We start from the raw sequence: 15240 nt of genomic DNA, 5'->3' as shown, positions 1-15240 counted from the left end.
GGATGAACCATCAATGGATAGTAAGTGATTGGACGGGACCATCAGCAGGTGGTCAGTGATTAGAAGAGTGGACATACAGTAGAAGTCAGCGATTGGACGGCAACGTTGAGTGAAAAGGGGTCGGACGGGGAGTTAATGGATAGGCCAGTGATTGGAATGTCAATGATTGGATAGGACAATTTGTGAACAGCTTGGTGACAAGGAAGGGTTTGGGAGAAAAGTTTGCTGTCTTCTAACGTCTTGTTCTCCCACACTAGGTGAATGGACGCCAGGTGAAGAGAGATCAGCTGCCACTGAAGCCCACTGCCCAGCTCAGCATCCGGATGGACAAGGGCAGCCTCGTCCTGGATTTGGCCGATATTGTCCAGCTGCAGTTCAGAGGCGCTAGGGAGCTGCTCCTGATGGTGGACAGGAGCTTGAGAGGGCAGCTGCAGGGCACCTGTGGGCCACTGCAGGAGGGGGGAGGTGATCTCCAGCTGCTGCTGCCCAATGGACAGCTGGCAGACAGTGTCCAGAAATACTTCAGTGGCTGGCGGGCAGCTGAGTTCTCTGGCTGGTGAGTTGGGGTGCTGGAGGGAGGGAGGATGACTGGGTGAGAGTGTCATGGGTCCTGGTGGAGGCTGAGTTCTTAAGGTTGTTAGTCTTAGTTCTGGCAGGTCACTCTTCCTAAGAAGATCACTGTCTCTATCCCTCCGCCACCATCCACTGATCTCAGTCCACAACTGCTGGATCTAGCATCAGTTGGAAACACAGAGGGAACAAAGTCGTTCAGCTTGGACACAGGCCCTTCAGCCCATTAAGCTCATGCCAGCCAACCGCCATTCATTGACACCAATCCCAATTCATAACCCATCGTCCATGTACACAGGGTGGGTGGAGGTGCTAATTACAGCAGACGATTACAGCTCACTCTCCATTCTCTTTGGGATGTGGGGGAAACCTATGGAAAATATAGAAACTCCACACATGCACAGACACAGGTGAGGTGGGGTCGATCTGGCTTCTCTGAGACCTGGGAGGCAGCGACTAAACCTTTCCTGTTCTTCACTGACCCCCATCTGTATTTTTCTTCCAGTGCAACCTCAACGGAACCTTCTCTTCTCCACTGATGAGATGTTCTGCCTTGGAAACCAGGCATCCTCACTCGACACTGTTGAATGGTCCCCTCCCCACCATTGCCAAGTCTCTTGTACTCCCTCCCATGATGAGACGGATGGGAAGAGGGGGCAAATTTAATCTGCACTTTAAACCAGATCCAAGACAATAAAGTTTTCCAAATTCAACAGCAGCAGGTGTCCATGTTGGATTTATTCAAGCTGAATGAAATCAACTCACACTGAGGAGTCCTGCTCAATTGGGGGGCAGATGGGGAATTAAAGAGTAGGGTTAAATTGGAACTAAAATTATAGGGGTGCATTAGATATGGAGCGATCTTAAAGGGGATGGTAATAAAAGAAAGTGTCTGGTTTGGGTGGAGCCGATATGAGATAGAAGCAGAATTAGACTATTTAGCCCATCGAGTCTGCTCCATCATTCCGGTGAAACGGTGTTAAAGGGTCTGGGTTAGATTGGGGTGGTAGTAATTAGGAGGGGTCAGAGGTAAAAGTATTAAGCATGAGCGGTGGGGCTGGGATTAGAGAGGAGGAGTCATTCTGAGTCAGGTGAGGAAGTGGGAGATAGATTAAAAGGGAGCACTGGAGACCAAATAAGAGTTAAGAGCGTGGGCTTTGACAGGAAGGGAGGGATTCAGGATCCAGGAGGAAGTGTGATCGGTGGGCGGGTGGGGTCAGGCATGGTAGCTGTGCAGTGGAGATAACCAGGAAGAATGAGTTCTGAGTGAGTTGGGGAGGTTGTGAGAGATCAGGGGAACTTTAGAATGGGGAGGTTTCAGTGCTGATATCTGTCAGGATGTCCTGGGAGAATTAGGCAAATGTCTTCAGGAGAGTGGGAGAACCTGAGGGGAGAGTTGATGATGGGAGGGGAAGGTCGAGGAGATTTTGGCAATGGGAATGGGGAGGGTATGTCAGATGGAAGGAAAGGGTTGCCAATGGGCCTGGTGGGACCCTGTATACCCAACCAACAGTGGGACTTCAAGTTCTCTGTAAGAGAAAGCCCTGGAAGTACATAGAACTCATTTCACTCCAAGTGATTCCCTGCAGCAGCTCCACCCACACGATGTCTCCCCTGACAAGGGGCAGGATGATGGACATAGAAGCAGTTTGTGCCTGGCCATGCTGCAATATGCTATGGATGTAGCTCTGAGCCACCCCATTCTTCATTAGCTGCACCATGGAGTCCAGGGACTGTTTCTGGCCGAGCAGGGAGTAGGAGAAGTAGAAGATCCCATTCATGGGGGCGATGAAGTTCCCAGAGCTGGCGTCGTATGCTTGGCCGTTGTTGATATCAACCCGGTCGTAAATGAGCTTTGTCGGGCCGACTGGGTTGCCACCTTCGGAAACCTGTGCATGGAAAATGACGCTGGGCACGTCTGGAAACAAAACACAGAAGATCCGTGAGAGGGTGGCTTGCAATTGTAGACTAACCCAGCACGAAACAAGTCCACGGTGCATGTCTAAGCTGCTTCAATTATTTTGGGTGTGCCACAGTGGTAAGTGCGATACTACTACAGCTCAGGGCATTCCAGAGTTCAGAGTTCAATTGCAGTGCCATTCTGTAAAGCGTCTCTGTACGACCTCCACATGGAATATGTGGCTTTTCTCCGGGTGCTGCTCTTTTCTCCCACAGTCCAAGGATATACTAGGTAGGTTAATTGGTCATTGTCTGTAATTAGGTTAGGGTTAATTGGGATTGTGGGGTCGCTGGGGCAGTGTGTTTTCAAGGGCGGGGTGGACCCACTCTCTGGTGTATCACTAAAGAAACAAAAATAATCTTCCCACTGCCTCTGTAAGGCTGACAGCAGAAACATGTCCCAACCCAGACATTCTCTCTTCTTCCATCTCCATTCAAAGCTCGGAAGCATGTCCCACCAGGCTCAAGGAGAGCTTCTACCCAATTATCATAGGAGTATTGATCAGTCCCCTAGTTCGATAACATGCACTCTTGACCTCCCATTCTACCTCATTAAGGTCCTTGCACCCATCATCTGTCTGCACTGCACTTCAACACTGAATTCTGCATTTTGCTATTGTTTACGTACTACCTCAATGCACTGATGTTGTGTAATGATCTGCATGATGTAAAACAGTTTTTCACTGTCCCTCGGGCCATGTGACAATAATGATCCAATATACCAATGATCTCAAACACCTCCATGAGGTCATCCCTCTGACTTCTTCCTATGGCCCTTATGATTTTATACACCTCTATAAAATCACCTCTGAATCTCCTACTTTTATTCTCCTAGAATAAAATCCTAGCTTGCCTTAATTCTCCCTGTAATTCAGGGCCTGAACCCTAGCATTATCCTTATAAAATCTCTGCACTATTTTAATGTCTTTTTTATCCCATGCTTACAGAATTGTACACAATAGTCTAGACACAGCCTTGCTAACAACTGCAACATAATGCCCTAGCTTTAATATTTAGTGCCCTGACCGATGAAGTGTACCAATTGCCTTCCTCATTACCCTACCTCTGACACCACTTTTCTGAACTTTATAAATGTGATCTCTTGCAACTGTTGCCTGCTGTTGTGTCATAGTACACTACCGCTCACAAACAGCCCTTTAGCTCATCTAGTCCATGCCAAACTGTTATTCTGCCTCCTGGCATTGACCCACAACTGGACCATAGCCCTCCAAACTGCAACCATCCATGTATCTTCTCTTAAGTATGGAAATCAAACTTGCACCCACCACTTCCACTGGCAGTTTGTTCCACACTCTGAGTTTTCCCTCCTGTTCCCCTTAACTTTTGACCTCAAGTTCTAGTGTCACCTCGGATGACCCTCAAATGAAAAAGCCTGCTTGCATTAACCTTATCTATAACATACTATTTTGTCTACCCCTATCAAATCTCCACTCATTCTTCTATGCTCCAGGCAATGAAGTCCTAAACTATTTAATCTTTCCCTATATCTCAAGTCCTGGCAACATCCTTCTAAATTTTCTCTGTACTCTCTCAATCTCATTGATATATTTCCTGTATGTAGGTGACCAGAATTGCATACAATACTCCAAATTAGGCCTCAGCATCGTCTTATTCATAACACCCACAACAGCTTAATATTTTGATTTATGAAGGGCAATATCTGAAAGCTCTCTTTATAACCCTATTGATGTCTCGCATTGTCTGCATTAAATTCCATCTGCCATTTTTCCAGCTGGACCAGATCTCGGTGCAAGCTTTGATAGATTTCTTCACTGTCCACTATGAATTTCTATATTGGTGTCATCTGCAAATTTTCACAATCAGGTCGTGATAATAAATTTACTTTTGGACTTTTTTGATATAAAAGAACATATATGTTAACATATACAACCCCCCTAGGGCTGTGTGCTCAGCCCACTGCTGTTCACTCTGCTGACCTACGACTGTGCTACAACACACAGCTCGAACCATATCATCCAGTTCGCCAATGACACGACCGTGGTGGGTCTCTTCAGCAAGAACGACGAGTCAGCTTACAGAGAGGAGGTGCAGTGGCTAACGGACTGGTACAGAGCCAACAACCTGTCTCTGAATGTGAGCAAAACAAAAGAGATGGTTGTTGACTTCAGGAGGGCACGGAGCGACCACTCCCCGCTGAACATCGACGGCTCCTCGGTAGAGATCATTAAGAGCACCAAATTTCTTGGTGTTCACCTTGGCGGAGAATCTCACCTGGTCCCTCAACACCAGCTCCATAGCAAAGAAAGCCCAGCAGCATCTCTACTTCCTGCAAAGGCTGAGGAAAGTCCATCTCCCACCCTCCATCCTCATCACATTTTACAGAGGATGTATCGAGAGCATCTTGAGCAGCTACATCACCGCCTGGTTCGGGAATTGCACCATCAGCTGAGAAGATCATTGGGGTCATTCTTCCCGCCATTATAGACATTTACACCACACGCTGCATCCGCAAAGCTAACAGCATTATGAAGGACCCCACGCATCCCTCATACAAACTCTTCTCCCTCCTGCCATCTGGCAAAAGGTACCGAAGCATTTGGGGTCTCAAGACCAGACTGTGTTACAGTTTCTTCCCCCAAGCTATCAGACTCCTCAATACTCAGTCTAGACTGACATTTATTATTATATTGAAATTTGTCCTCTACTGTGCCTATTGTCTTGTTTATTATTAATTACTGCCCCGCACTGTTTTGTGCACTTTACGTAGTCCTGTCTGTAGTCTAGTGTAGTTTTTGTGTTGTTTTACGTAGTCTAGTGTAGCCTTGAGTTGTCTCACATAGTCTAGTGTAGTTTTGTGTTGTTTCATTTAGCACCATGGTCCTAGGGAAAAGTTGGTTCATTTTTACTGTGTACTGTACCAGCAGTTTATGATCGAAATGACAATAAAAAGCAACGCGACTCAAATAGTTAAAGTAGTGCAAAAAATAAGTCGTGTTCATGGGTTCAATGTCCATTCAGAAATCGGATGGCAGAGGGGAAGAAACTGTTCCTGAGTCACTGAGTGTGTGCTTCAGGCTTCTGTACCTCCTTCCTAATGGTAACAAGGAGATGAGGGCATGTCCTGCGTGGTGGGGGCCCTTAATAATAGACACTGCGTTCCTAAGGCACCAATACTTTGTTTTGGATACTATGGAGGCGAGTACCCATGATGGAACAGATTAATTCTCCAGGTTTCTGCAACTTACTTTGATCTTGTGCAGTAGCGCCTCTCCCCCCCACCTCCCCCCCCACCATACCAGACAGTGATGCAGCCAGTCAGAAAGCTCAATCAGGTCACCCCTTAGTCTCCTGAACTCCAAGACCCAGCCTATCCCTATCATGTCCTCTAGCAATTAATTCCCTATTTGGATCACCCTTTGTGTAAGAAGTTGCCCCTCGAGCTCCTATTAAATCTCTCCTCTCACATTAAACCTGTGTACTGTGGTTCTTGATTCCCCCACCCTGGGGAAAGGAGCGAGCACATTCACCCCGTCCCTTCCCCGAGTGGTTTTCTGCTCTCGCCAGCAGGGCTGCTGTAGTGATGGTCAGCAGCTTCTGACCTTCTGGCAGGGAGACTAAAGGGCACCTGGTTCGGAATGGTTAAGGTGATGGACCGGAAGCCCATTGGGGTCAGAATCCCACCACCTACGCAAGCCGTGGGTCCTCACAGCGTCTGGGCTCTGCAACACAATGTATAGCGGGCTGGGCCTCTGCTCTCAAACAATCAAGTATTTCAAAGGTTGTGATTTTGAGTCCTGTCAGAGTTGGTATCTTTTCCTGCAGAGGTTCAATTGGGTTGTAGATAGTGATAACAGGATTTTAATTTAAATCTGCAGTTAATGTGTTTTATGAAAACCTGAACACTGACATAGTGGTATTGTTAAGACCCTCCATTGGGTCATGGATGTTGTGTTCTGGCTGTGTACGTGATCCACAAGCCAGGGTTGTACGATATGGAGAGCAAACTGGTGCCCATGCAGTAGGCTCCCCATATCCACACAGCTGATGAATCCAAACGAACAGCAGAGACTGATACAGTTTGGTACCAGCGGTGTCGCAGGAGTTGCCAGTCTGTGTTGAAATCAATGAAGGACTGCCTTAGGAACTCCTGCTCCAGATTTTCCCTTAGGTTTATTCCCAAAGCTTCCCTTATGTGTCACTTGAATAAATATTTTATATTTAAAAATCATGGATTTTCAAGAACACAGCCATAAGTAGTTTAACTGAGGGTTTAGCCTCACTTCCACGTGTCACCCACCTGTTCACTGCACAATATCAAACACACTCACAGTTTCGAAGGGTGGACACCTCTTCTTCCAGTCGAGAGACTTTTGAATCTATTTCCTTTGTCTTATCGATGGCATCTTTAATATCCTGGAAGGTTATCTGAAAGCATTTCAAATCCAGTTATCAGATTGCCGGAAGTGGTGTTTGCTACTTTGGGAGGGCGCTGAGGAGGGAACACTGCAGTGTGGGAGGGGCGGGGAGCAGGGAAAATCGCACTGTGGAAGGGATGGCGAAGAGGGAGGGGCGATGAGGAGGACGTGTTAACGGGAGTCATCTGCCTGCCCTCTTCAGGGTTATGTCTGTGCCCAGGTGTCCTTGGAGAGGGGACATGGGAAGATTCCAATAACAGTGTGTTCCTCAGGGGTTTAAGTGCTTTGTAGATAGTAGTAATTCCATCTTAATTTGAAATTGTAAATCCTGATTGTTACAAGGATCTATCCCTTAGTAACGATGCTCAGAGAGTCACAGAATTAATCTGTAATGACCGACAAGCACCTTTATCGTCCCACAGAAGAGTACAGGAATTTGCACAATTACTTGTGTGCCTATCTACTAAGTTTTCCTGACCCTCCATGAACAGTCAAACGAATCTATGCTGACAATTTGTTCCTCATGGTCCCCATCTAATCTCCACGTGCCTGTGGGGTACTCCACATCCACGATGGTTGCTCTCCAGACAGTTGTTGCTACTTTGCATTTTATAAAGCCTCTGCTTTTATATTCATTCCTTACCAGTTCAAATGTTGCATTTCAGTGTTATTGGCTATGGATCATCTGACTGACAATAACACCTTCTCATTGGCTTTGACTCAGGCCAACATCCATTTATTACCCTCTTCCACAAGTGACAACTGGTAATTATGGCCTTTTGTTCTAAACCAGTTACCAAACCAGTAACCAACTTGAATGACTCGGGCCAGACACAGACCACACCATTTACAAAACTGCATGTTATAGCCCCTCTCAAATAATTTAATGGGAAATGATCCCTAGCCCAGCAGATTACCTGGACCATCATTGTGTCCACTTTAAAACACTGACTCAGCCAAGCAAAACCAGTTCACAAAATGGAGGATGCAGAGCAGCTTCATAAAATGGCAGCCTCCATTCCTTTGATCGCAACCTGAGATTCTTTTTCGGCGGGCATACTTAAGAAATCTATAGAACAGTAACTGTAAACTGTAAACATCAAATCTGTCAGCTGTAACAAACTGTGCAAATGCAGATATAAATAAATAGCAATAAATAACGAGCATGAAATAATATAACAGAGTCTGTAGATGGGTGTATTTATCCCCTTTTGCTTGATGGTTGAGGAGTAGTAACTGTTCTTGAACCCAATAGTGTGAGACCTCTGGCACCAGTACCTTCTACCTGCAGCAGTGAGCGAAGAGCATGGCCTGTGTGGTGGGGACCTTTGATGATGGCAACATTTCATGTAGATGTGCTGTGGTTGGGAATGTTTTGCCTGTGATAGACTGGGCCAAATCCACTACCTTTTGTAGGATTTTCTGCTCAAAGGCATTGGTGTTCCCATTCCAGGCTGTAATGCAGCCGGTCAGCACACTTTCCACCACACATCGATAGGAGTTTGCCAGGTTCCTGATGACACGTTGAACCTCTGCAGACTCCTGAGGAAGTAGAGGCACTGTTGTGCGTTTTTCACGATCATATTTACATGATGGGTCCAGGACAGGTCCTCTGAGAAAGTTACACCTGGGAATTTAAAGCTACTGGCCCTCTCCACCTCTGATCCTCCAATGATTACTGGCTCATGGGCCTCTGGTTTCCCTCTCCTGAAGCCTACAATCGGTTCCTTTGTCTTATTGACATTGAGTAAGAGGTTGTTGTTATTACAGCACTCGCCAAGTTTTCAATCTCCCTCCTGTGTGCTGATTCATCACCACCTTTGATACGGCCCAAAACAGTGGTGTCATCAGCAAACCTGAATATGGTGTTGGAGCTCTACTTAGCCACACAGTCACAGGTATAAAGTAGAGAAGGGAACTCAGTACACATTCCTGCAGAGCTCCTGTGCTGATGGAGATTGGGGAGGAAATGTTTTTGCCAATCTAAACTGACTGGAGTCTGCACTTGAAGAAATCCAGGCTCCCTTTGCACAAGGGGGTATTGAGGCCCAGGTTTTGGAGCATACTGGTTAGATTTGAATAGATGCTGGTGTTAAATGTGATCATAGAAGGCACTGAGCTCGTCTAGCAGTGAAGCTCTGCTGTCCCCTATATCGCAAGATTTAGCTATGTAGGAGGTTGTAGCATTCAAACCCCGCTACAGCTGGTGAGCGTCCCTCGTTGATTCCAGTCTAATCTGGAATCTCCACTTTGCCCATGAGAGAGCTTTCTGGAGATCATACCTGCACCTCTCGTAGCATTCTTGATCTCCTGACTTGAGTGCCCCTGGTCTGTTTCCCAGCAAGTTTCAGATTCCATTGTTCATATAGGGCTACTGATTGGGGAAAAACCTGAACATGGAGGTTACATGCTGGTGATACTTAGGCATGGTTCTCTTCAAACAGGCCTGGTTGAAGTCACTGACTATAATTTGAAATGCCTCAGGATGGGCTGCTTCTTGTTTACAGACAGCGCCGTGCAGTTTCACGAGCGTTTGCTTATGTAAACAGTGGCCAGGGTCACAGATAAGAACTCCCAAGGTAAATAGAATGGTTTACATTTAATCGTTAGTTGTCCTAAGTCAAGGGATCAAGTTGAGATAACCCCAACATCCATGCACCAATGAGAATTGACTAAAAGGCATACGCCGCTACCTTTTTCCTCGAAAGAATTCAAGGTTCGATCCATTCTGAAAATCGTAAAACCTACTGGTCAGATAGCCACATGCAATGTGTTTGCTGTTAACCAAGTCTCAGTGCAACAAACGATTGAGATCTGCCTCATGCGGCTCTGATACAGCATCCTTGCCCTGAGATCGTCAGTCTTATTTTCAAGTGTCTCTACATTCACTATGATGGTAGGCGGGGAGGCCTCATCCCCCTGTGCTTCAGCCTGGTTTGAATCCCACCTCTCCTGCCACATTTTCAGCCTCGGCCTTGCCATTGACCTTCAAAGGCATCGCACTTAACTGCCCCACATTTAACCGTCAAATACGAGAGACCTGAAGATCATTGATGTAATTTTGTAGTCTGTAGTCAAGAGGAAATTTACAAGCTGCAGATTACAGCAGAAGTAGTTCAAAAGGAATATAGTTGAAGGGAAATCTGGTAGAAATTCTGCAGTCCGCAGAGTCACACATGTACACCGACACCATTTTCTCAAGTCCTCACGGCGAGAACAAAGACAATTAGTGTGTCTAATTCCACGTGTCCTTGATTCATTTGCATCCACTGAATTAAAGACTGTAGTTCTTTCTGGCCAACACTGATTGTTCTATGTATTCTTGTAAATGAATAAATGTTTCATACAATTGTGAAAACAAATAAAACAATAGAATCCTGAGGCTCCTGCTTTCTACCCCGTGTAAGAGCAGATTTGCACTGTGAAACAGATCAGATGGAAAGATTTACCTCAGATAATTCTGGACTGCTCACTGACGCAGCATTCTGGAAGATCGTCCAATAGGAAAGGAGGAAGACCAAGAGAATCTGGTAATGAAAGCAAGCAGTAATATAGCAGAGCTTACCCGTGACACAGCAGCCTATAGGTCCCACTGCTTCTTGACTTATTACCTGTAAACTGTTCTCCCCTCATTTCCAACATCCCCCCTACAGATTCTACCCATCACCCACCTCGACCACCAAATCCTCCAATGTCTTCCTCGGTCTCTCTCTCTCTCTCCATTCTCAATGAACAGCTCTCCTTCAACAGAACACCCCCTAGTTACCCAGAGAACTTTCCTCATCAGGGTACCTTCTTCACCACCTCTCCCACAGCAAGCTCCAACCTCACCGCCCCTCCCTCAGTGAGGATTTCTCTCCTTACAACTCCTCCCCCACTAACACTCCCTCCTCACCGCCCCTCCCTCAGTGAGGATTCCGCTCCTTACAACTCCTCCCCCACTAACACTCCCTCCTCACTGCCCTTCCCACAGCAAGGAGCTCCCTCCTCACCGCCCCTCCCTCAGTGAGGATTTCGCTCCTTACAACTCCTCCCCCACTAACACTCCCTCCTCACCGCCCCTCCCTCAGTGAGGATTTCGCTCCTTACAACTCCTCCCCAACTAACACTCCCTCCTCACTGCCCCTCCCACAGCAAGGAGCTCCCTCTTCACTGCCCATCCCACAGTGAGGGGCTCCCTCCTCAATGCCTCTCTCACAAGAGGGGCTCCCTCCTTACCACCTTCCTCACACTAACACTCCCTCCCACACTGTGACACTCACTCTTCACTCCCACAGCAAGGAGCTCCCGCCTCACCACCCCTCCCATAGTGAGGGGCTCCCTCCTCACTGTAAAACTCCCTCTTGTTGCATTTTTAAGAACAGTGTGCATCACGAATCCATTCTCAAAGACTGGACACATCCTGGATTAGACAGAGTGAAAACCAATGTGACCACCCCCCCCCCCCCCCCACCCAGTTCCCAGGAATGAATCGGACCTTCATTCTCCAACGAATCAATCCTTTGTCTCTGGTGACTGAGGTGAGGTCTCTTTTCCTCTCTCCTGGGAGCACGGTAGCTGTCTGTGATCCAATGGGGGAAGCCAGCCCGCAGTCAGATATCGGAGGTTTCAAAACCGGACCAAAGTCCACAACGTTCCAGGACGGGTAAACACGTCTCTGTAACTCCCTCTGGCCCTCTGTCTCTGTGACCCAATACAGCTGTACACCCCTCCCCATCACTGAGACTCTCCCCAACCGCATCACCCCTCCATATCTCCGTAACACCTGGCAATTGCTTCAATCCTTTCTTTTTCGGTGACCCCCTCCACCCCTCCCTGTGACCGCTTGCAACTCCTACACCCCTCCCTGTCTCTGTATGACCCCTCCACCCCTCTGTGACCACCTGTAACCCCTTCACCCCTCCCTGTCTGTGTGACACCTCCAACCCCTCCCTGTCTGTGTGTATGACCCCTCCACCCCTCCGTGACCACCTGCAACCCCTTCACCCCTCCCTGTCTGTGTGACCCCTCCAACCCCTCCCTATCTGTGTGTGACCCCTCCACCTCTCCGTGACCATCTGCAACCCCTTCACCCCTCCCTGTCTGTGTGACACCTCCAACCCCTCCCTGTCTGTGTGTATGACCCCTCCACCCCTCCGTGACCACCTGTAACCCCTTCACCCCTCCCTGTCTGTGTGACACCTCCAACCCCTCCCTGTCTGTGTGTATGACCCCTCCACCCCTCCGTGACCACCTGTAACCCCTTCACCCCTCCCTGTCTGTGTGACCCCTCCAACCCCTCCCTATCTGTGTGTGACCCCTCCACCCCTCCATGACCACCTGCAACCCCTTCACCCCTCCCTGTCTGTGTGACCCCTCCAACCCCTCCCGGTCTGTGTGACCCCTCCAACCCCTTCACCCCTCCCTGTCTGTGTGACCCCTCCAACCCCTTCACCCCTCCCTGTGTGACCCCTCCACTCCTCCCTATCTGTGTGTGTGACCCCTCCACCCCTCCGTGACCACCTGCAACCTCTTCACCCCACTGTCTGTGTGACCCCTCCAACCCCTTCACCCCTCCCTGTCTGTGTGACCCCTCCAACTCCTTCACCCCTCCCTGTCTGTGTGACCCCTCCAACCCCTTCACCCCTCCGTCTGTGTGACCCCTCCAACCCCTCCGTCTGTGTGACCCCTCCAACCCCTCCGTCTGTGTGACCGCCTGCAACCCCTTCACCCCTCCGTCTGTGTGACCCCTTCACCCCTCCGTCTGTGTGACCCCTCCAACCCCTTCAGCCCTCCCTGTCTGTGTGACCCCTCCAAACCCTTCAGCCCTCCCTGTCTGTGTGACCCCTCCAACCCCTTCAGCCCTCCCTGTCTGTGTGACCCCTCCAACCCCTTCAGCCCTCCCTGTCTGTGTGACCCCTCCAACCCCTTCAGCCCTCCCTGTCTGCGTGACCCATCCAACCCCTTCAGCCCTCCCTGTCTGTGTGACCCCTCCAGCCCTCCCTGTCTGTGTGACCCCTCCAACCCCTTCAGCCCTCCCTGTCTGTGTGACCCCTCCAACCCCTTCAGCCCTCCCTGTCTGTGTGACCCCTCCAACCCCTTCAGCCCTCCCTGTCTGTGTGACCCATCCAACCCCTTCAGCCCTCCCTGACTGTGTGACCCCTCCAACCCCTTCAGCCCTCCCTGTCTGTGTGACCCCTCCAACCCCTTCACCCCTCCGTCTGTGTGACCGCCTGCAACCCCTTCACCCCTCCGTCTGTGTGACCCCTTCACCCCTCCGTCTGTGTGACCGCCTGCAACCCCTTCACCCCTCCGTCTGTGTGACCCCTCCAACCCCTTCAGCCCTCCCTGTCTGTGTGACCCCTCCAACCCCTTCACCCCTCCGTCTGTGTGACTGCCTGCAACCCCTTCACCCCTCCGTCTGTGTGACCCCTTCACCCCTCCATCTGTGTGACCCCTTCACCCCTCCGTCTGTGTGACCCCTCCAACCCTTTCACCCCTCCCTGTCTGTGTGACCCCTCCAACCCCTTCACCCCTCCGTCTGTGTGACCCCTCCAACCCCTCCCTCTGTGTGACCCCTCCAACCCCTCCGTCTGTGTGACCCCTCCAACCCCTTCACCCCTCCGTCTGTGTGACCCCTCCAGCCCTCCCTGTCTGTGTGACCCCTCCAACCCCTTCACCCCTCCGTCTGTGTGACCGCCTGCAACCCCTTCACCCCTCCGTCTGTGTGACCCCTTCACCCCTCCGTCTGTGTGACCGCCTGCAACCCCTTCACCCCTCCGTCTGTGTGACCCCTCCAACCCCTTCAGCCCTCCCTGTCTGTGTGACCCCTCCAACCCCTTCACCCCTCCGTCTGTGTGACTGCCTGCAACCCCTTCACCCCTCCGTCTGTGTGACCCCTTCACCCCTCCATCTGTGTGACCCCTTCACCCCTCCGTCTGTGTGATCCCTCCAACCCTTTCACCCCTCCCTGTCTGTGTGACCCCTCCAACCCCTTCACCCCTCCGTCTGTGTGACCCCTCCAACCCCTCCGTCTGTGTGACCCCTCCAACCCCTTCACCCCTCCGTCTGTGTGACCCCTCCAACCCCTCCCTCTGTGTGACCCCTCTAACCCCTCCGTCTGTGTGACCCCTCCAACCCCTTCGTCTGTGTGACCCCTCCAACCCCTTCAGCCCTCCCTGTCTGTGTGACCCCTCCAACCCCTTCACCCCTCCGTCTGTGTGACCGCCTGCAACCCCTTCACCCCTCTGTCTGTGTGACCCCTTCACCCCTCCGTCTGTGTGACCCCTCCAACCCCTTCAGCCCTCCGTCTGTGTGACCCCTCCAACCCCTTCACCCCTCCCTGTCTGTGTGACCCTTCCAACCCCTTCAGCCCTCCCCGTCTGTGACCCCTCCAACCCCTTCACCCCTCCGTCTGTGTGACCCCTCCAAACCCTAAACCCCTCCCTGTCTGTGTGACCCCTCCAACCCCTTCAGCCCTCCGTCTGTGTGACCCCTCCAACCCCTTCACCCCTCCCTGTCTGTGTGACCCTTCCAACCCCTTCAGCCCTCCCCGTCTGTGACCCCTCCAACCCCTTCACCCCTCCGTCTGTGTGACACCTCCAACCCCTCCCTGTCTGTGTGTATGACCCCTCCACCCCTCCGTGACCACCTGTAACCCCTTCACCCCTCCCTGTCTGTGTGACACCTCCAACCCCTCCCTGTCTGTGTGTATGACCCCTCCACCCCTCCGTGACCACCTGCAACCCCTTCACCCCTCCCTGTCTGTGTGACCCCTCCAACCCCTCCCTATCTGTGTGTGACCCCTCCACCCCTCCGTGACCACCTGCAACCCCTTCACCCCTCCCTGTCTGTGTGACCCCTCCAACCCCTCCCGGTCTGTGTGACCCCTCCAACCCCTTCACCCCTCCCTGTCTGTGTGACCCCTCCAACCCCTTCACCCCTCCACTCCTCCCTATCTGTGTGTGTGACCCCTCCACCCCTCCGTGACCACCTGCAACCTCTTCACCCCACTGTCTGTGTGACCCCTCCAACCCCTTCACCCCTCCCTGTCTGTGTGACCCCTCCAACCCCTTCAGCCCTCCCTGTCTGTGTGACCCCTCCAACCCCTTCACCCCTCCGTCTGTGTGACCCCTCCAACCCCTCCGTCTGTGTGACCCCTCCAACCCCTTCACCCCTCCGTCTGTGTGACCCCTCCAACCCCTCCCTCTGTGTGACCCCTCCGTCTGTGTGACCGCCTGCAACCCCTTCACCCCTCTGTCTGTGTGACCCCTTCACCCCTCCGTCTGTGTGACCCCTCCAACCCCTTCACCCCTCCGTCTGTGTGACCCCTCCA

The 15240-nt window shown here is 50.9% G+C and overlaps 1 protein-coding gene across 1 annotated transcript; it reads right to left on the bottom strand.

The window, feature by feature from the left end:
- Positions 1 to 1431: 1431 nt before the first annotated feature.
- LOC132390359 (complement C1q tumor necrosis factor-related protein 3-like) lies at positions 1432 to 11632 on the bottom strand. The gene is made up of 4 exons (XM_059962969.1): positions 11404 to 11632; positions 10376 to 10453; positions 6840 to 6936; positions 1432 to 2488 (listed from the first exon to the last, which is right to left on the bottom strand). Exons 1-4 carry the CDS (start codon positions 11407 to 11409, stop codon positions 2091 to 2093), a joined length of 579 nt encoding a protein of 192 aa, XP_059818952.1. The 5' UTR covers positions 11410 to 11632; the 3' UTR covers positions 1432 to 2090.
- Between the last annotated feature and the right edge of the window lie 3608 nt (positions 11633 to 15240).

This window comes from Hypanus sabinus, unplaced genomic scaffold, assembly GCF_030144855.1.
Source record: "Hypanus sabinus isolate sHypSab1 unplaced genomic scaffold, sHypSab1.hap1 scaffold_879, whole genome shotgun sequence".
Classification (NCBI taxonomy): Eukaryota; Metazoa; Chordata; class Chondrichthyes; order Myliobatiformes; family Dasyatidae; genus Hypanus; species Hypanus sabinus.
This window is presented reverse-complemented; position numbering and strand designations above follow the sequence as displayed.